The following is a 27,500-nucleotide window of genomic DNA, read 5'->3' as shown; positions in this document are numbered from 1 at the left end:
TTACCAATTTTCACATGTCCCATAGGATTTGCAGGAAATACGAAAGTTATTTTGAGGTTGGAGGAGGTGGGTGTCTTGAAACTATATCCAACGAAGAACATGAGGAAATATGAAACTGTAATGTATGGTCTGTTAGGGGACGATAAGTGCCTTACCTGCCGTGCAATCTCCTGTTCTTCCTCCCCGGTACTGAAGGTGTGCCTAATGTCATCTGAGTACTTCAGAACAAACTCAGAATTGTTGTTTTCTGACTTCTTTGGCAACTGTAAAAGAAAAGAACAAAAATGTAATTCTGACTTCTACTTCACTGGTCTACTCTACAATGAGATCGTTTTCTTTGCATATTCAAGGAGTGAAGCAAAATAAAAATTGAGATCAACTAGACTTACTTTGGAATTTATTATCGGGAATTTTCACAGCAAATACAAAGTATGAATACCTGAAGTCACTAGTATTAGGGAGACTGAGCAAAACATTTCTACTATGCATTTCTTTCTCTTTTTTTTGAATCGGTATATTAGAAAGACTGAAGGTCTGGTAAAACTTTCTGTTTTACGACTGACCGGTGGACAAGGAAGATCTAGTGTCCACTAGTGTCTGTCGCGGAGAAAGCAGTGGAAGACGTGTAGCATACATACCATTATAACAGTTCCGTCCAGATATCTCATCCCCTTCCTCCTGGTCCCCGTGCTAGCATCTCCTCTACAACAACAGCAAATATTATACCACATCTCCTCTACAACAACAGCAAATATTACAACACATCTCCTCTACAACAACAGCAAATATTACAACACATCTCCTCTACAACAACAGCAAATATTACAACACATCTCCTCTACAACAACAGCAAATATTACAACACATCTCCTCTACAACAACAGCAAATATTACAACACATCTCCTCTACAACAACAGCAAATATTATACCACATCTCCTCTACAACAACAGCAAATATTACAACACATCTCCTCTACAACAACAGCAAATATTACAACACATTTCCTCTACAACAACAGCAAATATTATACCACATCTCCTCTACAACAACAGCAAATATTACAACACATCTCCTCTACAACAACAGCAAATATTACAACACATTTCCTCTACAACAACAGCGAGATGTCAAATATCTTGTTGAGGTTTTGGAGTGGAGATGTCAGATATCTTGTTGAGGTTTTGGAGTGGAGATGTCAGATATCTTATTGAGGTTTTGGAGTGGAGATGTCAGATGTCTTGTTGAGGTTTTAGAGTGGAGATGTCAGATATCTTGTTGAGATTTTAGAGTGGAGATGTCAGATATCTTGTTGAGGTTTTGGAGTGATGTCAGATATCTTGTTGAGGTTTTGGAGTGGAGATGTCAGATATCTTGTTGAGGTTTTGGAGTGGAGATGTCAGATATCTTATTGAGGTTTTAGAGTGGAGATGTCAGATATCTTGTTGAGGTTTTGGGGTGGAAATGTCAGATATCTTGTTGAGGTTTTGGGGTGGAGATGTCAGATATCTTGTTGAGGTTTTGGAGTGGAGATGTCAGATATCTTGTTGAGGTTTTGGAGTGGAGATGTCAGATATCTTGTTGAGGTTTTAGAGTGGAGATGTCAGATATCTTGTTGAGGTTTTGGAGTGGAGATGTCAGATATCTTGTTGAGGTTTTGGGGTGGAGATGTCAGATATCTTGTTGAGGTTTTGGAGTGGAGATGTCAGATATCTTGTTGAGGTTTTGGGGTGGAGATGTCAGATATCTTGTTGGGGTTTCAGAGTGAAGTTTTAGAATGAAGGATGTCAGATAGCTTGTTGAAGTTTTGGATAGGAGTTTCAGATTGAAGGATGACAGATATCTACATTGAAAGCCATCTGCAGCACAGGAGTGTCGAAGTCTAGTTGAAATTTATCATCACGTGGTGATCTTCAGATGTGCTTCATTGACTGTTCTAAAAGTACTTTGTCTACAATGTCATCTTATTCAATGATTCACTTGTCAGAAGATTATCATCTGCTATTAAGTATTGCTCAAAGTTACAGAGGTGAGCTAGGCGATTTCCCCACATTTAATAAATGTAAACTATGATATTTCATTAATGCTCCGATTAAATTTCATTCTAATTCTGTGTCCCAGAGCTTAGATTATGGACTGAAATGATAATTACATCCAAGTAGAATTATCCAAAACAAAACGTGGCCAAAACATATTCCCCTAATCTCAACAACTGTGTGATTATGAGAATGATTATAATCTTGTTATAATTATTTCAGACTGTTGTGTATGTGATTATGAGGTTTTACCTGTTCCTGAAGTACGATAGGACACCTCTCTCCAGCACCACAAAGATTGGTTTAAATCCTAGGAATCTGGATTTCTAAAAAGAAATGAATTATTTAATGAAGGAACTTTCATCAGGTAGAACCTAGCAGTACCCAGTAAGAATATTGTAATTTGTATGAGTGGCGCACCAGGCCTAATTAGAGAGAGTAAATTTCTAAACAGCATGTACAATGTCATATACAAAGAGTTCTAGATTTAATGTACTAATCATCAAGTACCTAGAGTGAGAGGTAACCTCAGATACAATGTGTGTGTGTGTGTCTGGCACGGCAGTCCATCACTCCACAGGTAACCTCAGATACAATGTGGGTGTATGTGTGTCTGGTACGACAGTCCATCATTCCACAGGCAACCTCAGATACAATGTATGTGTGTGTGTGTCTGGTACGACAGTCCATCACTCCACAGGTAACCTCAGATACAATGTGGGTGTATGTGTGTCTGGTACGACAGTCCATCATTCCACAGGCAACCCCAGATACAATGTGTGTGTGTGTGTGTCTGGTACGACAGTCCGACACTCCACGGTTAACCTCAGATACAATGTGTGTGTGTGTGTGTGTCTGGTGCGACAGTCCATCACTCCACGGTTAACCTCAGATACAATGTGTGTGTGTGTGTGTGTGTGTGTGTCTGGTACAAAAATAGATTTCTTTAATGCTATATCTTCAATAGGGACTAAATCTTTATTTTCATAAAATCTTAAAACTTAGCTTTAATTTTATCAATGACTATGGTTAAAGTTATATACAAAACTATCATAAAAGCACATTTTTACAACAAAATAACATTTTCAGATTTAGATCTAATATTACTTTACAAAGGACTCCTTTGCATCTGTATGTGTGTGTGTGTACATATGTGTGTGTGGGTGAATTCCTTAACCTGCTAACCTTAAAGAGGACTCCTTCACATCTGTGTCGGCGTGTGTATGTGTGTGTGTGTTTGTGTGTGTGTGTTTGTGTGTGTGTACATATGTATGTGTGGGTGAATTCCTTAACCTGCTAACCTTAAAGAGGACTCCTTCACATCTGTGTGGGTGGAGGCTGAATTCTTTGACTGGCCTCACTCCCAGGATCTGTTTCATTTCGTTGCTTCGAGCATAGTCTACGGGTGTTTGTTCTGTGAAACAACACAATTGTAAAGACTGAAGAGGAAGTTAGGAGAATTATCCTATGAATATGTTCTAAAACATTAAAGCTTTTCCCCCATTGTGATGACAAAAATTTGAGCCTCAATGGTCCCTCTTTGTTTACATGTTTATGTATAGTGTCATTATCGTGGTTCTGATTTATGATTAGTTCCTGACCTTTACTATTTTTGATGTCTGCAGCCAACCCACTCTGGATCAACAACACAGCTATTTCCTTCTGGTTAGCCTGTGCGGCGATGTGGAGAGCAGAATTTCCAAAAGCATCCCTGCAATTCAGATTAGGTCTCTTCTCCTGTTTCTGTAACTGTTAAAAAAAAAATCACTTTTAATACAGTCAAACCTCGTTATCTCGAACTCAATGGGACTGAGAAAAAACTTCGAGATATACATGTACGAGAAATCTAGGGTAAAATACTTAAAGAATACGTGGTTGTGACTCTGAATCACTTTGACACATCCGTGGTATTAGAGTATTATTATTTGTGTTATTATTATTAGTATTATTATTATTATTATTATTATTAGTATTATTATTTCTCTGTGGTATTAGAGATATCGGTGTTCCAGATATCGAAGTTCAACTGTATCTACTTTCTGAGATAACCACACCTCTTTGGTGCTTCAGTCTCGTTTATATGTAGATGCTGTCACTGCTAGACACCAATGATATACTCCAGGGAAATTTGGTTGGTAGATTACGGTATACAAATTGCTTTATACTTCCACTGAGTTTATCTTCCCACAATTCAAATAAACTACAATTATTCCGTAATAAAGGTTCCACTACACCTGCTGGATTGTTTCACTTGAATTTGAATGTTGTCTCTTTTTATGGAATTATAAAAAAACCCACAGAAAACACCCTGTGTTTGTAGTAAACATTAAAATATAACAAATGAAGTTGAAGAGAATGTGTAACCGGACAAAAGTTGTGAAACTTGCCTTTCCCATTACATTCTTGAAATTGTAGTCGGAGTTCAAAAGGTCAGAGTGAGAGAAAACAATCACAATATGATACGACATGAACAAGACACTGTCCAGGCTTGGATTTCTCAAAAAAATCTCAGCCTTTAGTTTGACTTTCCTTGTATTTGAGCTGTCAAAATTTTGGTATATTCTCAGACTCTCTGTGACATTACTTTAGCCTGGATTTCTTGAAAAGAATCTTAGGTTGAAACTTGGACTTGAGTCTGAGATTTTACTCAAAATTTTGACAGTAACTTCTTTAAAATTTTGAATTAACTGACTAGGAGTGATGTGACATAATGAGAGATAAACGTCTCTATGTCGTATTAACTGACTAGTGATGTGACATAATGAGAGATAAATGTCTCTATATCGTATATACTGACTAGTGATGTGACATAATGAGAGATAAATGTCTCTATGTCGTATTAACTGACTAGTGATGTGATATAATGAGAGATAAATGTCTCTATGTCGTATTAACTGACTAGTGATGTGATATAATGAGAGATAAATGTCTCTATGTCGTATTAACTGATTAGTGATGTGATATAATGAGAGATAAATGTCTCTATGTCGTATTAACTGACTAGTGATGTCACATAATGAGAGATAAATGTCTCTATGTTATATTAACTGACTAGTGATGTGACGTAATGAGAGATAAATGTCTCTATGTCATATTAACTGACTAGTGATGTGATATAATGAGAGATAAATGTCTCTATGTCGTATTAACTGACTAGTGATGTGACATAATGAGAGATAAATGTCTCTATGTCGTATTAACTGACTAGTGATGTGACATACAGTGGTGGTGAGAGATAAATGTCTCTACATCGTATTAACTGACTAGTGATGTGACATAATGAGAGATAAATGTCTCTATGTTGTATTAACTGACTAGTGATGTGACATAATGAGAGATAAATGTCTCTATGTCGTATTAACTGACTAGTGATGTCACATACAGCGGTGGCGAGAGATAAATGTCTCTATGTCGTATTAACTGACTAGTGATGTGACATAATGAGAGATAAATGTCTCTACGTCGTATTAACTGACTAGTGATGTGACATACAGCGGTGGCGAGAGATAAATGTCTCTATGTCGTATTAACTGACTAGTGATGTGACATACAGCGGTGGTGAGAGATAAATGTCTCTACATCGTATTAACTGACCAGTCCCTGAACGTAATCCACTTCGCCCTCTCGGATGGATGACAGGAAGTGCTCTTCTCTCTCTTTGTTGTCATGGTTTTCTGCAGCTAGTAAAAAGATGTTTGTTATTGTCATTACATTGATCAGTGAATCAATGTGATGAAATTTTTGAGGAAGAAACATTTCTGTATGACATACCTAGAATGAGATCCCTGATATCTTTTGTTTTGGCACAGAGTTTAGGAGTCTGCCCCTCAGAGTTTATCATTGTGACATCAGCATCCGACTCCAACAGCACCCGTACCACATCCTATCAATGGCATTATAGATAAACACACATTTATCAGGGGAGGGGGGGGGGGCAGTCAGGCAAGTTGGAAGCTGACTTGTCTTAAATTATTGTCAAGCAAAGAAATAATAAAAAAAAAAAAGTAAATGAAAGAAAAAGTGAACAAGCTCACCTAATCCCCGCTCCAACATGCTTGACAATGCCGACAATGCCTCACATAATGAATGGTAATGCTATGCATTACTGCAAGAACAGGACAGACGGGCTCAAAATTCTAAGTTAAAAAGGAGCATAACTACCAGAAAAATTAATGAATCAGAATGTTTTGCAAATATGCACATCTACACAGTGTGTCCTTATCAACTACAAAGTTTCACAAAATTCTGTTCAGCGGTCTTAGAGGAATTGCGCTGACAAGAACAGGACAGACGGGCTCAAAATTCTAAGTTAATAAGGGGCATAACTCCCAGAAATATTATTGAATCAGAATGTCCTGGGAATATGCACATCTACACAGTGTATCCTTATTAACTACAAAGTTTCATAAAATTCTGTTCAGCGGTCTAAGAGGAATTGTGCTGACAAGAAAGGGACTAACAGACTGACAGACTAATAGGTAAAAAACATTATACCCTCCACAACTTCATTGCGGGGGTATAATAACTGTACCAGCCTCCCGGTGTAAGCTGCCTTGTGAAGAGCGGTATCTCCATTGGGGTTTGTCACATCGATACCAGCACCATTCTGAAACAATGTACAGACTGGTAGTCATAAAACTGCAACAACAAATAATCCATCATTAGTGATAATAATGTTAATCAATATTCTCTCAATTCTCTTACATAAATGCTGAACTTTCTTGTTTTATACTACATACCTCCAGTAGAACCCTCACGACGTCTCTGTGGCCGAAATATGCCGCCAGGTGAAGAGAAGTCCAACCTCGGTTAAACTTCTGATTCCCTGAAATTCAAGTACATCATATATCAACAAGGGCAATGTTCGTGCTGCAAAATATCAAAGATTTTTTTCTTTATATATTTGTATGTAAAACTTTGATTCCCTATTGTGGCCCCATCCTACCACCAGGGGTCATGATTTTAATAAACTTGAATTTGTACTATGTCAGGATGCTCTGATGTAAATTTCAGCTCTTCAGGCCCAGTGGTTCTTGAGAAGAAGATTTTTAAATGACCAACCCTATTTTTGCATTTTTGTGATTATCTCCCCTTTGAAGGGGGCATGGCCCTTCACTTGAACAAACATGAACGCCCTTCACCCAAGAATGCTTTTTGCCAAGTTTGGTTGAAATTGGCCCAATGGTTCTGGAGAAAAAGTTGAAAATGTAAAAAGTTTACAGACAGACGGACAAATATGACAGAGAACAGGCAATCAGAAAAGCTCACTTGAGCTTTCAGCTCGGGTGAGCTAAAACTCACACAATGTAGGATCACAAGATTTTCATGGATTCTGTGGGTACCCCTATCCCTCAAATTTCAAATCAAAATGAAAAACACAATCTATTTAATGTTTCAATGTACAGAAACCATATCCCTGAAATCACATCTAAATGAACCTGTAAAATCTCAATAATCCACAAAACTGTAAAATCTCAATAATCCACAGAACTGTAAAATCTCAATAATCTACAAAACTGTAAAATCTCAATAATCCACAAAACTGTAAAATCTCAATAATCCACAAAACTATAAAATCTCAATAATCCACAAAACCATAAAATCTCAATAATCCACAAAAATGTAAAATCTCAATAATCCACAAAAATGTAAAATTTAAATAATCCACAGAACTGTAAAGTTTCAATAATCCACAAAACCGTAAAATCTCAATAATCTACAAAACTGTAAAATCTCAATAATCCACAAAACTGTAAAATCTCAATAATCCACAAAACTGTAAAATCTCAATAATCCACAAAAATGTAAAATCTAAATAATCCACAAAACTGTAAAATCTCAATAATCCACAAAACTGTAAAATTTAAATAATCCACAAAACTGTAAAATCTCAATAATCCACAAAACTGTAAAATCTCAATAATCCACAAAACTGTAAAATCTCAATAATCCACAAAACTGTAAAATTTAAATAATCCACAAAACTGTAAAATCTCAATAATCCACAAAACTGTAAAATCTCAATAATCCACAAAAATGTAAAATCTAAATAATCCACAAAACTGTAAAATCTCAATAATCCACAAAACTGTAAAATTTAAATAATCCACAAAACTGTAAAATCTCAATAATCCACAAAACTGTAAAATCTCAATAATCCACAAAACTGTAAAATCTCAATAATCCACAAAACTGTAAAATTTAAATAATCCACAAAACTGTAAAATCTCAATAATCCACAAAACTGTAAAATCTCAATAATCCACAAAACTGTAAAATCTCAATAATCCACAAAACTGTAAAATCTCAATAATCTACAAAACTGTAAAATCTAAATAATCCACAAAAAATTAATTATTCAAATTAAGCAGTCTCTCTTTCTCTTTCAATATTTATTCAAATTAAGCAGTCTCTCCCTTTCAATATTTATTCAAATTATTAAAGCATACTCTCTCCCTCTCAATATTAATTCAAATTAAGCATACTATAATACATAATATTCTCTCTTGTCATATAAAATGTCATCAATATGGTCTAATAACAAGAGGAAAAAATGCCATTAAATTAATGTTTTATTGCACAATTAATCCACATCATTAATGATATATGCATCATGTACACCTACTGCAACAAGCACCTGCTCTCAGAGAGTTGTAGTCAAGGTTGTAGGTGTCCCCTCCCATTCAGTTTCAAATAAATCAATGAATAATTTTTCAGCAATCAGATTCAACAGATTAGAACCTTGAGGAAATACATTGATCAAGACCTCAGAGATGGCAGTATAAATCTCGACGAGATTCAGGTTAACATCGATATGCAACTGACCAACAGTTCAGTGATGGCAGTATAAATCTCGACGAGATTCAGGTTAACATCGATATGCAACTGACCAACAGTTCAGTGATGGCAGTATAAATCTCGACGAGATTCAGATTGAGTCGATTGACATTTGAATCACTGTCTACGTATGATACAGGTTAGTATAAAAACAAATAAAAGTCATGCATGCTAATTTCTTATAGCATTGTGCCATAAATGAGTCAGTTTTGTATTTTTTTCACTACATGATTCATTGAAAACAACCACTATATTTTCATACCATCAACAACACAAATATCTAAAATATCTGCATGCTCTCAGCATATTACTTCTTTTCTGAACACCCATACATATCATACGACTGTAAGAATTCCACACTCAAGTCTTGAAGGTTTTCATTCTTCTCCTATACAGAGGATAACTGTGGTCAGATGAGTTCGTTCACTGGTGGCAGTTAGTAGAGCACCTGATTCTCCTATACAGAGGATAACTGTGGTCAGATGAGTTCGTTCACTGGTGGCAGTTAGTAGAGCACCTGATTCTCCTATACAGAGGATAACTGTGGTCAGATGAGTTCGTTCACTGGTGGCACTTAGTAGAGCACCTGATTCTCCTATACAGAGGATAACTGTGGTCAGATGAGTTCGTTCACTGGTGGCACTTAGTAGAGCACCTGATTTTCCTATACAGAGGATAACTGTGGTCAGATGAGTTCGTTCACTGGTGGCACTTAGTAGAGCACCTGATTCTCCTATACAGAGGATAACTGTGGTCAGATGAGTTCGTTCACTGGTGGCACTTAGTAGAGCACCTGATTCTCCTATACAGAGGATAACTGTGGTCAGATGAGTTCGTTCACTGGTGGCACTTAGTAGAGCACCTGATTCTCCTATACAGAGGATAACTGTGGTCAGATGAGTTCGTTCACTGGTGGCAGTTAGTAGAGCACCTGATTCTCCTATACAGAGGATAACTGTGGTCAGATGAGTTCGTTCACTGGTGGCAGTTAGTAGAGCACCTGATTTAGTAGAGCACCTGATTTAGTAGAGCACCTGATTTGAGATTCAGGGGGCCCACGTTTCTCCCTTGCATTACATAATAAAATGGAATGCTAAAAATTGTTGTTTGCATAAATTTCAATCATCGTTATATCTTTGCAATTTTTGGTCAAATCTTTTATTAAGCACTATAAATAATTTATGTCCAGATGGTTTGAAATTAATTACTTTCGACTTCATAATAAAGAGAGCACACATTAGTTCAGATTGATTTTCAAAACAAAAGGTACAGTATTCTCAATGAAATATATAGCACAAAACATGAAAGTTGAGTATTTTACTCGATTCATTTATGACACTATGTTGTATATATGTATTTATCTGCATAATGTTAAATTCATGAGGATTTCTAAGTTTTCAAAACCTCATCTTATCTCACACTAAAGAACTTGTCAAATTAACCTTTACAGTTGACGTCCAGACTTATCTCCCCTTGTTTGAGCTTGCTCGTGAGATCCTTAACGACCTCTAGTTCGCCGTTCCTGGCAGCCGTCAGGAGTCGGTCTGTGACGCTAACAGCCTCCTCCTCATCGCTGCTCTCCGTGGCACTCTTAAAATTCTCGTGGTCCGATACATCCCGCTCAACCACATCCATCTTAATGAAATACGAAACTAGCTTCGTCTAGCATTTATAGCCAGATCAACTGATTATTCACGTATATATTGAAATAGAGAGGAAAACACAGGTCAATTGTTAAAATTTCACGTCATGTGACGAACTTGAAGTGAAAATGTTGTCAGTCAATTTTGCATACTGTTAGATGTGTTATTCTGAGGCTAGGTATACGTCCATACAAAACAACCAAAAGAAACACACGCGATAATTTCTTAAGCGGATCTTTACATTCTTATATAGTCAAATCGATAGGGGGTGTAACTCAAAATGTTTATAAGTTTACTTTCATTTTCGCAATTTGTTTTGGTTATGTCGTACAATTAAAGTTCGTTTTGATTTTTCGATAACATATCCAAAATCATAATGATAAATAAACCCGAGAATACTTAGCCGGACTTACGCTAATACTCCCTGCAGTTCTATGGAGCGCCAAATTAACATAAACTCAAATAATTGAAGATATCTTCAATTATTTGAAGATATCATCAATTCAATTATTGCTCTCTTTAATTGAATTAATGCGCGCATTAAATCAATTATTGCTCTCATCAAATGAATTAATGCGCGCTTCAATTCAATTATTGCTCTCATCAATTGAATTAATGCTCTCATCAATTGAATTAATGAGAGCAATAATTGATTTAATGCGCGCATTAATTCAATTATTACTCTCTTCAATTCATTTGATGAGAGCATTAATTTCGTAGAAATATTGCTCGCAATAATTGATTTAGAGCTCGGTATAAATAATTTGATGATCTCTTTCATTCAATTGAAGATATCTTTAATTATTTACAATGTTTTTGTATAAGGAATTAATGCGCGCATCAATTCTTTTAAAGAGAGCAACAATTCAATTAAAGAGATCATTAATTCAATTGTGGATATGTTGAATTGAAGATATCTTTAATTATTTAGTTTCTCTCTCTAAAAGAATTATTGCTCTCTTCAAATGAATTAAAGATATCATTAATTCAATTGAAGAGAGCAATAATTGAATTAATGCGCGCATTAAATCCATCATTGCTCTCATCAAATGAATTAATGCGCGCATCAATTCAATTATTGCTCTCATCAATTGATTTAATGCGCGCATTATATCAATTATTGCTCTCTTTAATTGAATTGTAGCGCTCATCAATTCAATTGTTGATATCATTAATTCATTTGAAGAGATCATTAATTCAATTAAAGCGCGCATCAATTCAGCAGAAGAATTAATGCTATCATCAATTCATTTAATGCGCGCAATAATTCAGAATTGAAGATATCATTAATTATTTGAAGAGATCTTTAATTCAATTGTTGCGCGCATCAAATGAATTAATGATATCTTCAAATAATTGAAGATATCTTCAATTATTTGAGTTTATGTTAATTTGGCGCTCCATACAGTTCGGTCATAAGTTTGTTCCTGACCATTTTATTTGAAGAGAGGACACAATTCAATTATGGCGCTCATGTGCTATCTTTAATGCGCGCAATGATTCAAAATTGAAGATATCATTAGTTATTTGCACGCATCAAATTAATTAATGATATCTTTAAATAATGAAATATGTTTTCAATTATTTGAGTTTATGTTAATTTGGCGCTCCATAAGTATTTGAAGATTGCTCGCAATAATTATAGAGCTCGGTATAAATAATTTGATGATCTCTTTCATTCAATTGAAGATATCTTTAATTATTTACAATGCTTTTGTATAAGGAATTAATGCGCGCGTCAATATTCTTTTAAAGAGAGCAACAATTCAATTAAAGATATCATTAATTCAATTGTGAATAATTATGTTGAATTGAAGATATCATATGGTTGCCCTCTTTAAAAGAATTATTGCTCTCTTCAATTGAATTAAAAATATCATTAATTCAATTGATGAGAGCAATAATTGAATTAATGCGCGCATGAAATCAATTATTGCTCTCATCAAGTGAATTAATGCGCGCATCAATTCAATTATTGCTCTCATCAGTTGATTTTTAAAATGCTCGCATTATATCAATTATTGCTCTCTTCAATTGAATTGTAGCGCTCATCAATTCAATTGTTGATATCATTAATTCATTTGAAGAAATCATTAATCAATTAATGCGCGCAATAATTCAGAATTGAAGATATCATTAATTATTTGAAGAGACTTTAATTAAATTGTTGTGCGCTCAAATGAATTGATGATATCTTCAAATAATTGAAGATATCTTCAATTATTTGAGTTCATGTTAATTTGGCGCTCCGTAATTATCATGTTAAAAATGTCTCATGTTATAAACAATGTTTGAGCTCATACTAATAATGCATATTCTGCTTTTTTATTCTTTTCTTTTTATTATCATCAGTTTTATAAACATTGCACAACAATCGTGTATGCTGTATGCCCAAGAGGGCCCTAATTTGGAAAAATAAATCATATCATATCATTAATTACTAATGAGATGAACTTTTAATTCCATTCAGATATAAATTCTCTGTTAGCCCATTAACTATTTCATATATTTTGAAATGAATCTGTTTTAAATTTTACCCTCTTACTAGACATACTTTTCCGACCTGGTTCCGTTTTAATCGGCTTTCCCTGCTGACGTATCTCTTCGGGTTCATCACTGATTCGCAGGATACCGGTACACATGGCACGCCAAATTCACAAAAATGAGCTAAACATAGTTTTACAGTTGATAAACTAGGTTTATCGACTGTAAACTATAGTTTACGAACTGTAAACTATAGTTAACGATTCGTTAACTATAGTTTTCATCCGTAAAACTATATTTAAAGGTTGTAAACTATAGTTTACAAATGCTAATCCAAGTTTTTCTGTCTTTAAATAAACGTTAACAATAGATTTTGCTGATAAATACAGATTCACATTTGTAAACTATAATTTACATTCGTTAACTATAGTTCACAATTGTTAATCCTAGTTTCACAAATTGTGATACTATATTAGATAAACTTAATAATAGTTTAGACTTGTAAACCGTAGTTTACAATCGTGAAACCGTATTTATCAGGTAAACTATGTTTTGCAATCGCTAATGATTGTTTTCATTGTTAATTATAGTTTACGCTTGTGAAACATAGATTATCTGTTAACTATGGTTTACAGATGTGAAATATAGATTAACGTCGATAAACCTAGTTTATCAACTGTGAAACTATGTTTAGCTCATTTTTGTGAATTTGGTGTGCCATAGGTACACATGTACGTACTTTCACTTTACATAAATTGACCCCAAGTGATTGATTGTATATTGTTTAACGTCCCTCTACAGAATATTTCACTTGTATGGAGACGTTACCATTGCCGGTGAAGGGCTGTAAAATTTAGGCCCATGCTCGGTGCTTACGGCCTTTGAGCAGGGAGGTATCTTTATCGTGCCACACCTGCTGTGATACGGGACCTCGATTTTTGCAGTCTCATCCAAAGGACGGCCTAATTTACTCGCCTCTTACTACAAGCAGGGGGTACTGAGCCTCAGGACCTATTCTAACCCTGATCCCCATGGGAACCCAAATGATGCAAACCTGTTTGTCTCGGACTCCTTCACTTTAAAATTAAATGCAATACATTATTATACCAGGTTTAAAAAATAAATTCATCTATCTTAAAAATATCTAGTTTGTTAAAAAAAAAAAAAAAGGCCGATTAGAGAAAATTGTTGAAAAAAATTATATTATCTTTTTCGATGTTGTTTTCGGGAGGGGGTGTGTGAAACCGTCTTATTCATTGGATAGGCTCTGCTCCATAAAATCTTTTCCTAAGGTTGCAGACAGAATAATGTAATGAAATTTGAAAGAGGTTAAAATAAACTTTCAAGTATTTTTTAGTATATTTATTTTATCTTTTTTTTTTTTAATTGTGAAACAACATTTCGTGTCTCTATTGGGGAGGTGGGTCAGGAAATGACAAAGCTGGTAAAAGGGGGTGGGACCCATAGGCGCTTGCTTAATATTTATAGTCAATTTAAAATACATATGCATTAGTATGAAGTATATGAAATGTTAAAATTCTAAGGATGGCTTCCCAGTCTCTCTGCAATTTCTGCTTCTCTTGTTACTAGTAAGCCAAATGCTGACTTCTTACGAGATGAAACATCCCAAAATACATCATACGACACTCCATTAGGTGAGAACAGGCCTAAATGTGTCCTTGACCTGTCATCAAAGCAAGAAAGTAGGTCGGATACAACATCCATGCCATAGAAACAGGCAGTAAAACATGAAATATACAGACTAACTGTCAGACTATATAGATGAAGCATTCAGAGATGTGTCACATGATCTAGTTTGGTTTTGAACTTGCCATATTGTATATTTCGTTAACTAGTCCCTACAACACTTCATTATAACTGTGTTGTACTGCACTATCAATGTATCACCATGATTTCAGTGAAACAGGTCCATTGGCCTCTGAACAAGTCTACAATGTATAAGTCTGTAAGTGATTTCATAGTTCATATATCTCTCTCCAATATCTGTCCCTGCAATTCTAGAAATCACAGTCACACTGTCAATAAGATCACAGTTACACTCTGTCAATAAGATCACAGTCACACTGTCAATAAGATCACAGTCACACTGTCAATAAGATCACAGTCACACTGTCAATAAGATCACAGTCACACTGTCAATAAGATCACAGTTACACTCTGTCAATAAGATCACAGTCACACTGTCAATAAGATCACAGTCACACTGTCAATAAGATCACAGTCACACTGTCAATAAGATCACAGTCACACTGTCAATAAGATCACAGTCACACTGTCAATAAGATCACAGTCACACTGTCAATAAGATCACAGTCACACTGTCAATAAGATCACAGTCACACTGTCAATAAGATCACAGTCACACTGTCAATAAGATCACAGTCACACTGTCAATAAGATCACAGTTACACTCTGTCAATAAGATCACAGTTACACTCTGTCAATAAGATCACAGTCACACTGTCAATAAGATCACAGTCACACTGTCAATAAGATCACAGTTACACTCTGTCAATAAGATCACAGTCACACTGTCAATAAGATCACAGTCACACTGTCAATAAGATCACAGTTACACTCTGTCAATAAGATCACAGTTACACTCTGTCAATAAGATCACAGTTACACTCTGTCAATAAGATCACAGTCACACTGTCAATAAGATCACAGTCACACTGTCAATAAGATCACAGTTACACTCTGTCAATAAGATCACAGTTACACTCTGTCAATAAGATCAGTTACACTCTGTCAATAAGATCACAGTTACACTCTGTCAATAAGATCACAGTTACACTCTGTCAATAAGATCACAGTTACATCCTGTCAATAAGATCACAGTTACATCCTGTCAATAAGATCAGTTACACTCTGTCAATAAGATCACAGTTACACTCTGTCAATAAGATCACAGTTACACACTGTCAATAAGATCAGTTACACTCTGTCAATAAGATCACAGTTACACTCTGTCAATAAGATCACAGTTACACTCTGTCAATAAGATCACAGTTACACTCTGTCAATAAGATCACAGTTACACTCTGTCAATAAGATCACAGTTACACTGTCAATAAAACCACAGTTACACTCTGTCAATAAGATCAGTTACACTCTGTCAATAAGATCACAGTTACACACTGTCAATAAGATCAGTTACACTCTGTCAATAAGATCACAGTTACACTCTGTCAATAAGATCACAGTTACACTCTGTCAATAAGATCAGTTACACTCTGTCAATAAGATCACAGTTACACTCTGTCAATAAGATCACAGTTACACTCTGTCAATAAGATCACAGTTACACTCTGTCAATAAGATCACAGTTACACTCTGTCAATAAGATCACAGTTACACTGTCAATAAAACCACAGTTACACTCTGTCAATAAGATCAGTTACACTCTGTCAATAAGATCACAGTTACACACTGTCAATAAGATCAGTTACACTCTGTCAATAAGATCACAGTTACACTCTGTCAATAAGATCACAGTTACACTCTGTCAATAAGATCACAGTTACACTGTCAATAAAACCACAGTTACACTCTGTCAATAAGATCAGTTACACTCTGTCAATAAGATCACAGTTACACCCTGTCAATAAGATCACAGTTACACTCTGTCAATAAGATCAGTTACACTCTGTCAATAAGATCAGTTACACTCTGTCAATAAGATCACAGTTACACTCTGTCAATAAGATCACAGTTACATCCTGTCAATAAGATCACAGTTACACCCTGTCAATAAGATCACAGTTACACTCTGTCAATAAGATCAGTTACACTGTCAATAAGATCACAGTTACACCCTGTCAATAAGATCACAGTTACATCCTGTCAATAAGATCACAATTACACTCTGTCAATAAGATCAGTTACACTCTGTCAATAAGATCACAGTTACACTCTGTCAATAAGATCACAGTTACACAGTCAATAAGATCACAGTTACACCCTGTCAATAAGATCAGTTACACTCTGTCAATAAGATCACAGTTACACTCTGTCAATAAGATCAGTTACACTCTGTCAATAAGATAATTTACACCCTGTCAATAAGATCACAGTTACACTCTGTCAATAAGATCACAGTTACACCCTGTCAATAAGATCAGTTACACTCTGTCAATAAGATCACAGTTACACCCTGTCAATAAGATCAGTTACACTCTGTCAATAAGATCACAGTTACACCCTGTCAATAAGATCACAGTTACACTCTGTCAATAAGATCACAGTTACACTGTCAATAAGATCACAGTTACACTGTCAATAAGATCAGTTACATCCTGTCAATAAGATCACAGTTACACTCTGTCAATAAGATCAGTTACACTCTGTCAATAAGATCACAATTACACTCTGTGAATAAGATCAGTTACACTCTGTCAATAAGATCACAGTTACATCCTGTCAATAAGATCACAGTTACACTCTGTCAAGAAGATCACAGTTACACTCTGTCAATAAGATCACAATTACACTCCGTCAATAAGATCACAATTACACTCTATCAATAAGATCACAGTTACACTCTGTCAATAAGATCACAGTTACACTCTGTCAATAAGATCACAGTTACATCCTGTCAATAAGATCACAGTTACACTCTGTCAATAAGATCAGTTACACTCTGTCAATAAGATCACAGTTACACTCTGTCAATAAGATCACAGTTACACTCTGTCAATAAGATCACAGTTACACTGTCAGTAAGATCACAGTTACACTCTGTCAATAAGATCACAGTTACATCCTGTCAATAAGATCACAGTTACACTCTGTCAATAAGATCACAGTTACACTCTGTCAATAAGAGCACAGTTACACTCTGTTAATAAGATCACAGTTACACCCTGTCAATAAGATCACAGTTACACTCTGTCAATAAGATCAGTTACACTCTGTCAATAAGATCACAGTTACACTCTGTCAATAAGATCAGTTACACTCTGTCAATAAGATAATTTACACTCTGCCAGTAAGATCACAGTTACACTCTGTCAATAAGATCACAATTACACTCTGTCAATAAAATAAGTTACACCCTCTCAATATGCAACACTTTGGTATTTCCGAATATCGGAACAATTTCTAGTGACCTGATCAACAGAACAAATACAAATATAAATCTGTTTTTGAATCTTTTAATGACAATTTTTTAAAATCATCAAATCACATATTTTACTTATAACATCAGCAACAAATAAAGTAGTAGTAAGTTTTAAACATGATGACAAAAATCAGCTTCCTAGTCATCATAATTACTAAAGCATTTTGGTCAGACATGATAAAGTTTTCTAGTCATAAACAGTTTGGAAAAATATGTTCAGTATTGACCAATAACCTACTTACAAAGTTGAAATATTGTCAAATTGGAGTTTTCAAATCAATTTTTCATAAACAATCACCTATTTAATACATGATTTTTGTATAAGATTACAGAGCGTAACAGAATCTAATGCGACATACATAATCATAAATATCTCTTATAAACAGTGTAAATAACATAAGGATGGAATGTCCTAATCTGACCTTTGTTCCAGAACTTCACAACACAGACACAAACACTAATAACAAACTAACTATAACAGCGCCTTGTAACAGCTTTCAGGTATAGCACTGTACGAGGAACATTATAAAGTACAGCTAGAAAACTATTAACTGAGCCTTGTTTTCAGATAGCACTATAGGAGGAACGTTATTAAGTACAGGTAGAGGAAGTACAAAAGTTTTAAAACTGTTAGTTTGGTCTCCATGAGACATTACTATAGGTAATGAAGCATGTATCAGGGAATTTATGAAGCATTTAAATCCCATGAGAGTAGGCAATTCTTCATTTACTCCTACGAATTATGCTTGTGTTTACATCCCACAACAGTACCCAATTTTAATTTACTCCCAAAAAATTGCCTGTGTTTAAATCCCATGAGAGTAAAGCTATTTTTAATTGAGCTTGTGTTGAATTCCTACGACAGTATGCAATTCTTAATTGTGCTTGTTTAAATCCCATAACAACAAGGAATTTTTAAATGTGCTTAGGTTTAAATCCCGCGACAGCGAGCTTACTTGTGGTTCTGATAGAGTATTTTTTGTTACCATGTTGTAAACATGACTGACTAAAGCAAGGCAAACTTGAATGTTTCTTATGAAATACATCAAAAAATGTCTGAAAAATATATCCTATGGGGATGTGACTGAACACAAAATTTGGGTCTAGGAGAAGCAGTAACATGCAACCTTAATAATATCCTGTGCATGCAATACTTTCATGATTACCCTATCCAAAAAGCATCACTTTCATTAAACTAATACACAATTATCATAAAATATACAAGGATTTCAATTTCTGGATGTCAAACAGTTGAATATGATATGTTGTCTTAATTTACAACAATTAGCTCGAAGCTTGCAATTCTGCACAATAAATTTGTTTTACAATATCATTCTGTCATCACAGTGGACATCAATATCTCTAGAACTCTTTAATACATGGAAAAACACAGTCAATGTTTGACATGCATTGAAGGTAGGTAAAAGGACCATAAATATACATGCTATCCTGGTACATTGTACAGGGATTAAAAATAATTACATGTATGCAATTCCCTGTTTACAAAGGCGGCATAATTTCTCATGGTTTCCAATAGATAGGAAAACAATTGTTATTCAAATTATTTCATGACAGTCGAAATCTCACTACTTGTATAAACTTGTAACTTGTGCACCTGCATTGTATACACCCAGTATTTTGTTCTGAATGAATGGTATTTATTTTTCAATGAGCGACTCTACTGATACTTCTGAGAACTGTGATGTAAGCCTAGAGTAGTTACTCACTCCAAACATCTATAAAGACCCACTTTTTCAGACTAACCTCTGAATTCTCCCTAGCAAAGACCAATTCTCCTACGGCATTAAACTGCCTTTTATTCTCCACCCAAGTATCACACTCCATGGACAAGAATACTCTAAAGATAATCTTAATAACTTTATTCAAAGATTCAACAAGTGGAGTCGGACTCCGTACCATTTCATCCAGACAAACATTTACTTACCGCTGTACACACAAGTACAGTGCTCACTTTGATCTAACACGGTGTACAAGCATTAATGATAATTACGGTCAACATTTTTTATCACAATACTGCGCCTTGTTTACATAGTCATCTATCGTATCTCTCTCTCACGCAATCTATTGCCAACTGGAAGACCAATCTGATGATCTATGGATTTAACATTAAAGCCTTTTCTTATCATATGGAAGTTTTCAAATATATCTCACAATACCATCACAACCCTAGCAAAAACAGCTGTTGTTTTAAAAAAGTTTCCAAACTGTTGGGGAAAATATCACACAGTAACAATAATACTGAAAGCTTGTAAATGTTACAATGCTTGCCTAGCTATAACCATGGCAACAGTTTATAGCAAAAATAGGCCATAAATAAATAATCATTGATACCACCCATGTTACATTGGTACAACGAGATAAATGCCCACAATAGAAACGGTCAAGGCCAGAGTATCTATGTTTTAGATTATGAATGGTTAGTAAAATGTCCAAATTTCGGTGAAAATCAGCTATTCAGCACAGAAGTACAACACAAAACAATGGACACATGCAGTCACATAGGAATCTCCTTGTTTTATACTCCAGTAAAAACCACCTGCTCAGAACAAAAGTTACAGCACAACAACAGATGCCTTGTAGAACTGTCCATACATCTGTTGTTCAATGTCAGCAACATTTTTTTTTTTACATCATCACAAATTCCATTTACTCCAGACTAGATCTGTCTCAATTTCCATAATACATTACATGTATGTATTATTTTTTCTTTGCACTACTTGCAGTTGTGGCTTTCAGCAATGTACTGTTTGGACTAGAAGACTGGTTGCTAGGCAACCGTGTATTTGGACTGGTCCCCATATGAGCAGGATTCCCCATGCTGTGTCTCTTGGCCAGGTCTTTGGCTTGCTTGCGTGACCCTCGCCTCTTCTTGTCGAGAATCAGCTTATCGTGACGTACGAAGATTCCATGACGTGACCGGCACTTGAAGTACTTTGTGCCGTTGACAGACCCATCGTTTTTTCCTGCGAAGAAAAAATGCAAAAAATCAAACCAGTTTCTCCAATACTTTCACAAAATAGATACATGTATGTATAAATTAAATGATTAATTGTTACAGTATCAGGACGAAAGAGTTCTTCCCAACATGGGCTCAAATAACTCTGGTTGTAAGATTGCCATTCAGACCATTACTCTGATTCTGTCCTGTGCCCCCGACTTTACAGAATTCTTACAACTTATACAGGTCTCTAACACCCGTATAAGTTCTATTTCTACACTACAGAAGTCTTACCCTCTGGCAAATCCAGTTCCACTCCTACCCATGGCCCCGCGGCAAACTCCACATTTCCTACAAACTGGACTACGCCCGTTTTCTTGGAGCCCTTGGAGGGCTGGACCATAACACTCTCGCCAATTTGGACCCAGGAGGGGACAGGAACCTCCTGTAGTCGGTCTAGATCAGCTCGACTCCCAAAGGAACACACACTGACTGAGTCATCATTACCTGAATCACAAAGATATGTCACATAATACCCGGGGCTTGTTTAATGGAAGGTCTTACATGTATAACTAAGACAATGGTAGAGAAATGTTTCGATTTGTGTGAAAATTTGGTTTTATACATTGTACAGATCTTCATAATTTCAGTACATTTCCCATAAATTCTCTCTTGGAATAAAAGTGCAGGCCAAAATAAATTAACAAGGAGTAATTATAATAGGAAGTTGTTTGACTTTTCATAAAAAAGAGGCCCTGTACATTACCACAAACTGCTGATGTTTCAGTGGTACACCGCAAACACATTGTAACTGGATGGTGGTAAAAAATTTCATTTGCAGTACCATTATCAGAGAGGGGCATTGATAAGTTGATGTATTTCTTGATACAGATATATCAAGTGAAATATAAATATCAGCCAGCAATAAAAAATGCAGGGAAATGAAACTAACAAACCTGAGGATGGCATAACATTTAAAGGAACATTGGGAAATTGTAAAGTAAGCAAAATAACACAAACATTCATTTTCATGATGTAAAAATTGTCTATATTACACAAGCTAGTTTAAACACCTACCCGACATTTCATTATCAGATAGGTGCAGGGCTAGACTGTTTAAACACCTATCCGACATTTCATCATCAGAGAGGTGCAGGGTTAGACTGTTTAAACACCTACCTGACATTTCATCATCAGACAGGTGCAGGGCTACACTGTTTAAACACCTACCTGACATTTCATCATCAGACAGGTGCAGGGTTAGACTGTTCCTTTTCATACTTTCCTCTACAACAGACATTTTGTCTTGTGAGGGGGACACAATACACGACACTGGCCGCTGTTGATTCCGCTTTCCCTGACGAGGTTTCCCCGGAGTCTCCACTATCTGCAGCTCTTCGGTCTTCTCAGACGGGAATTTCTCTGGTGATTCCTCCGAGTATTCATTCTCCTCGAACCCAAGTTTTTCCAGCTCCTCCATCGCGGTCTCGCTGTACGGGTCCACGCCCTCAGTTATTGCACTGGCCCTTTGTGATGCCCCTTCTCCTGGTCTCCTCTTGTCCCTAGTCACTTTATTTGTAGTAGTGTTGTTACTTATAGCACCAAGACTTTCCACTATTCTCTTTCTCTGCTCTTTAGATTGTTTTAATCTTTCTGATTGAGAAATAACAGATGTATTGCTTGATTTTTGAACGTCATCACTTAATTCACTTAAAGATGTATCACAACTTGTAGAATGAATATTGCTGTCGTTGGGATCCTGTTTTTCTGTCAGACTTCCGTCCCGTGCCTCTAACGAAGAACTGGAAGAATCCAATGTCTCATTTGAATCTACATTTGACTTCTTTAACTCATCATGTTCAGGACCATTGTTTTCTGTTACGTGAACACTGCTATCATTATCTGAGGTCACAGCCTCTTTCTGAAATTGAGCCTCCTCAGTTTCTATGTCACTACTTGCGCTGAGTCTATTTGAAACCTCTTTGTTCTCATCATTATCTGAGTCACTACTTGTTTGTTCCAGACTTCCCTTCTGCCCTCCTTTGGAATCTTTGTTGGATTCTAAATTGTCCTCAATGCTTTTGATACTTAATGAATCTTCTGATGAAAGTGTCAACATGGAAACTGCCTGAGACCCATAGCCACTGGAGACCAGACTGGGGGTGAAATTTTTACACTGTACATCAGCCAGGCTGTCATTGGTACAGGAGCGGGCTATCCCATCTACATCAGAAGGAATAAAGACAATTATAAATGCAATACAATGTATCCCCCCCAAGATATCAGTATTTTATGACATTGCAGTTTAATTTTAAGAAGGAATAATACACCAGAGAAATCGGATATGGATGGAAAGTGGAGGATTAACATTGAAAAGTTTAGAATTTATATGATTTAGTTAGAATATTCAGTTTAAGTAGATAGTGATCTGAAGAAAAGAATTAAAACCCCTGTTAGACTCTAACACACAATCTACAGATCAGCAGTCGACACGTTAACCTACTGAACTACCCAGCTAGACAATCTACAGATCAGCAGTCAACATGTTAATCTACCGAGCTACCAAGCTAGACAATCTACAGATCAGCAGTCAACATGTTAACCGACTGAGCTACCCAGCTAGACAATCTACAGATCAGCAGTCGACATGTTAACCGACTGAGCTACCCAGCTTGACAATCTACAGATCAGCAGTCGACATGTTAATCTACCGAGCTACCAAGCTAGACAATTAGATTTTGTATTGCTGATTTTTTGTAGTTTTTAAATGGAAGTTGGCCACTACGATGATGTATTATTCCTTCTTAACAAACATGTACTCTGTAAGGAATAAAGAAGTTTACAGATTCCAATTCCTGCAAGAAAACATCCAAAGTACAGAAGAAAGAGCAATGGAGATTTTGGCGCCTGTCAACATGTAGATGATTTTTGAGCTTGTAAACATGTAGATGATTCGATGAGAAAATGTCTGAGCCTGTAAACATGTAGATGATTCGATGAGATAATGTCTGAGCCTGTAAACATGTAGATGATTTGATGAGATGATTTTTGAGCCTGTAAACATAAAGATGATTCGATGAGATAATTTCTGAGTCTGTATACATGTAGATGATTTTTGAGCCTGTATACATGTAGATGATTTTTGAGCCTGTAAACAGGTAGATGATTTTTTGAGCCTGTAAACACATGATTTTTAAGAACTACCTGAGGTGACAGCTTTGTGGCTCTCCTCACTGGGATGGTAGGATATAAAGTCCTGGAAGTCATCTGACTCCACACTGTGGGGATCTGTTTCTATCTTTGAGGACTGCATCTTGTTCTCCACCATCTCCTCATCCTCCAACTCCTGACAACACAGACAGTACAACAGATAAGACTACAGGGTCCTCACTGTCCAATAAGCATTGAATCAGTCTTATCTATCTGACAACACACAGACAGTACAACAGATAAGACTACAGGGTCCTCACTGTCCAATAAGCATTGAATCGGTTGCTCCACAGATCACTGAATGTGGGCGGAGCTTATCCATGGTCAATGTTATTTACCTGGAATTTACCTGGCCAAGAGATCGGTTGTTGTGTATATTTTTATGATATAACAGGAAATTTTTCAGGTTATTACAAATTTATGCTTAGTGTCTTGATTTGTGCAAAAAAAAAATAATTAAAATTTCTACCTACATGCATACCGCATTTCTATTTCCCGTAAACCTTCAAACTTGGTCATATTTATGTATTGCAAATAACAGGTTTAGCCCATTTCTAAACCTTTGCTTTTTAAAACTTCTAATTAAATTGTTATATATCGTATATAAATAATTTCCTAAATATAATATTACCCGGCGTTTCCGGCACTTTCTGGTGTCCTGGGAGTTCACGGTGTCGTGGGTGTAGTCACAGGCACTTGTTTCTGTAAATGACTTATGACCTCTGTATACAGAGGTCATAAGTCATTTACAGAAACAAGTGCCTGTGGGTGTAGTAGGTAAAATATCCATGTTTCGAGAGAATGAATAAATCCAAGTAGATCTGTGTACATGTACAACCAAATGAAGAATGATCAAGATACCCCTCAATATGGGCCGTCTGTAGGGTTTCTGTAGCTGTAGTGTTTGCGTAATGGTGGTATCCCAAACAGAAGCTGACACGAAGTCTACCCCCCCCCCCCTCTCTCTCTTTAAGGTTTCTGTGGACGTAGTGTTTGTGTAATGATGGCATCCCAAACAGAAGCTGACACGAAGTCTACATCCCTTCCTCTCTCTCTCTCTTTAGGGTTTCTGTGGAGGTAGTGTTTGTGTAACGATGGTATCCCAAACAGAAGCTGACACATAGCTAGTCTACCCCCCCTTTCTCTCTCTCCCTTACTCTCAATCATTGACTAAATGAGTAATTATTGTCATATGTATGCAACACTATTGCCATGCCATATTATTTCATCGATCTTTATTATTGCTACAGTTTTACATATTTCTCTCTCTCTCTCTTTATAAATATAAAGCCGTAATCAATTATAAATAGCTCAATAACTCTCTCTCTCTCTCTCTCTCTTTATAAATAAAAAACCGGGATAAATTATAAACAGAAATATCTCAATAACTAACTCTCTCTCTCTCTCTAAATATAAAGCCGTGATAAATTATAAATAGAAATATCTCAGTAACTCTCTCTCTAAATATAAAGCCGTGATAAATTATAAATAGAAATATCTCAATAACTTATTTATACTTTTTTACTATTGTTTGATTTCTGGTTGTGTAATTTATAATCCATGTGGTATCTCAAACAGAAGCATTTTTTTAAAACTACTGTAACAGTTTTACGCATGGGCAATATAACTATTATACATGTTGATGTGCTGCGCCAATAAAGAATTGTTCATGTTTTTATAAATATAAAGCCACAATAAATCATTAATAGAAAATATTCCAATAACTTGTGTTTGTTTGGTGTTTTTTTTATATTATTATTGTTTGATTTCTGATTGTTTAATCTATAATACATGTATAAAGATGGAGAGAGAAAATACGATTAGAAATTAAAATATTCTAAGTGCGAGTCAATGCTATCATGCAAAACTCAGGTATACTGGGGCTTTCCTTGAGATCTGAAGACTGCAGGTCATCATTAGCCATGATTGTTATAAAAACATCTTTCTCAGGTAGCTGTAGACCATGGTCTCTGCAAATGTCAATCAACCTAAGCTCTATTGTTAAAAGTTTGATTGACCAGCAGCTTATCATTGATCACAACAAAGGTAAAATTTGGGGGCGTTAACTTAAAGTTGGGTCTTTAAAGACCCAATTTTAAGTTGACACCCCCAAATTGTAAGCTGCCTGCCAATCAAACATTTAACAATAGATCTCAGGTGGAGTGACATCTGCAGACACTGTGGTCTGGGGCTACCCCAGAGAGGTGTTTTGATAACAATAACAGCCAGTATCTACAGGCATTCTTTAGATCTTGAGGAAGCCCAGTATACCTGAGTTTTGATAGCAATGACCTGTCCACATCTGCTATTTTCTTGTAATTCAATTGTTTTTAAAAAGGCCCCTGAACAATGCAATTTCAATGTAATTGTAATTTCCCCTCTCTAAATACCTGTATATGTATTATAAATTACACAATCAAAAACCAAACAATAATTTGCACAATAATTTCTAAAACTTGTAACCTATTGAAATAATTTGTCATCAATTTATGATACCTCTATATTATAACAGGAATTATTCATCGAGTCAATGACAGAGAGAGAGAAAGAGGGGATGGGTGTAGAATGTGTGTCAGCTACCCTTAGGATTAATACAACCATTATTCAAACACTATGGCCAAAGAAACTCTGCAGAGGTCCCTGAGACAGGTCCTGTGTATATCAAAACTATATATATATAAAAAAAAGCATGGACAGGTAGATTTCTACCATGTTCTGTCTCTGTGTATTTCTTTGAGTGCCATGGGATATAGCAATTAACACCTTGGTAGACCCTGGCCACTCCAGGTAAATAACATCTGTTTAGATTAGGCTCCGCCTACATTTTCACTGACCATACGGTCATGAGATGGGTCTTTAAGGAAGACTACCATTCCAATGCTAATTCACTTCAAGTCATCGACAGTAGTTCTTCATTTTTCACTGAATGCTAATTTTTTCTGTTTTCAGTTTATGTGTCAGAACATGAAATCATGTGATCAATGAAATACAGAACATGAAATCATGTGATAAATGAAATACAGACTGAGTTCATAAAGCTCAAAAACATTGAGTAGCTTTCCATAAACAAGAGGCCCATGGGCCACATCGCTCACCTGAGTCACCTTGGTCCATATCAGAAGATTTTCCACATCTATTTGCATGTAAAACCGTAGTCCCTATTATAGCCCCAAACCTACCCCTGGAGGC

At 35.8% G+C, this 27,500-nt stretch overlaps 2 protein-coding genes across 6 annotated transcripts in view; both read right to left on the bottom strand.

Moving 5' to 3' along the window:
* The window catches only part of LOC125645432 (oxysterol-binding protein-related protein 1-like), a 60,088-nt gene extending 49,278 nt beyond the window's left edge, over positions 1-10,810 (bottom strand). Inside the window, exons 1-10 of the mRNA XM_056142532.1 lie at positions 10,315-10,810; positions 6,775-6,860; positions 6,567-6,641; positions 5,807-5,918; positions 5,630-5,715; positions 3,637-3,784; positions 3,337-3,449; positions 2,288-2,361; positions 639-702; positions 156-263 (exon numbers count right to left, since the gene is read on the bottom strand). Coding sequence (XP_055998507.1) covers positions 156-263; positions 639-702; positions 2,288-2,361; positions 3,337-3,449; positions 3,637-3,784; positions 5,630-5,715; positions 5,807-5,918; positions 6,567-6,641; positions 6,775-6,860; positions 10,315-10,507 — 1,059 coding nt within the window. The 5' untranslated portion in view covers positions 10,508-10,810. The remainder of the gene's footprint in view (positions 1-155; positions 264-638; positions 703-2,287; positions 2,362-3,336; positions 3,450-3,636; positions 3,785-5,629; positions 5,716-5,806; positions 5,919-6,566; positions 6,642-6,774; positions 6,861-10,314) is intronic.
* A 7,350-nt stretch (positions 10,811-18,160) lies between these two features.
* LOC125683000 (kinesin-like protein KIF13B) overlaps positions 18,161-27,500 on the bottom strand; it is a 143,781-nt gene continuing 134,441 nt past the window's right edge. For all 5 annotated transcript variants that reach the window (XM_048923655.2, XM_056142527.1, XM_056142528.1 and 2 more), the window contains 4 exons: positions 24,306-24,447; positions 22,332-23,324; positions 21,396-21,608; positions 18,161-21,126 (listed from right to left, as the gene is read on the bottom strand). In XM_048923655.2, coding sequence (XP_048779612.2) covers positions 20,861-21,126; positions 21,396-21,608; positions 22,332-23,324; positions 24,306-24,447 — 1,614 coding nt within the window. In that variant the 3' untranslated portion in view covers positions 18,161-20,860. The remainder of the gene's footprint in view (positions 21,127-21,395; positions 21,609-22,331; positions 23,325-24,305; positions 24,448-27,500) is intronic.

This window comes from Ostrea edulis, chromosome 6 (genome assembly GCF_947568905.1).
Source record: "Ostrea edulis chromosome 6, xbOstEdul1.1, whole genome shotgun sequence".
In the NCBI taxonomy this organism is placed as follows: Eukaryota; Metazoa; Mollusca; class Bivalvia; order Ostreida; family Ostreidae; genus Ostrea; species Ostrea edulis.
This window is presented reverse-complemented; position numbering and strand designations above follow the sequence as displayed.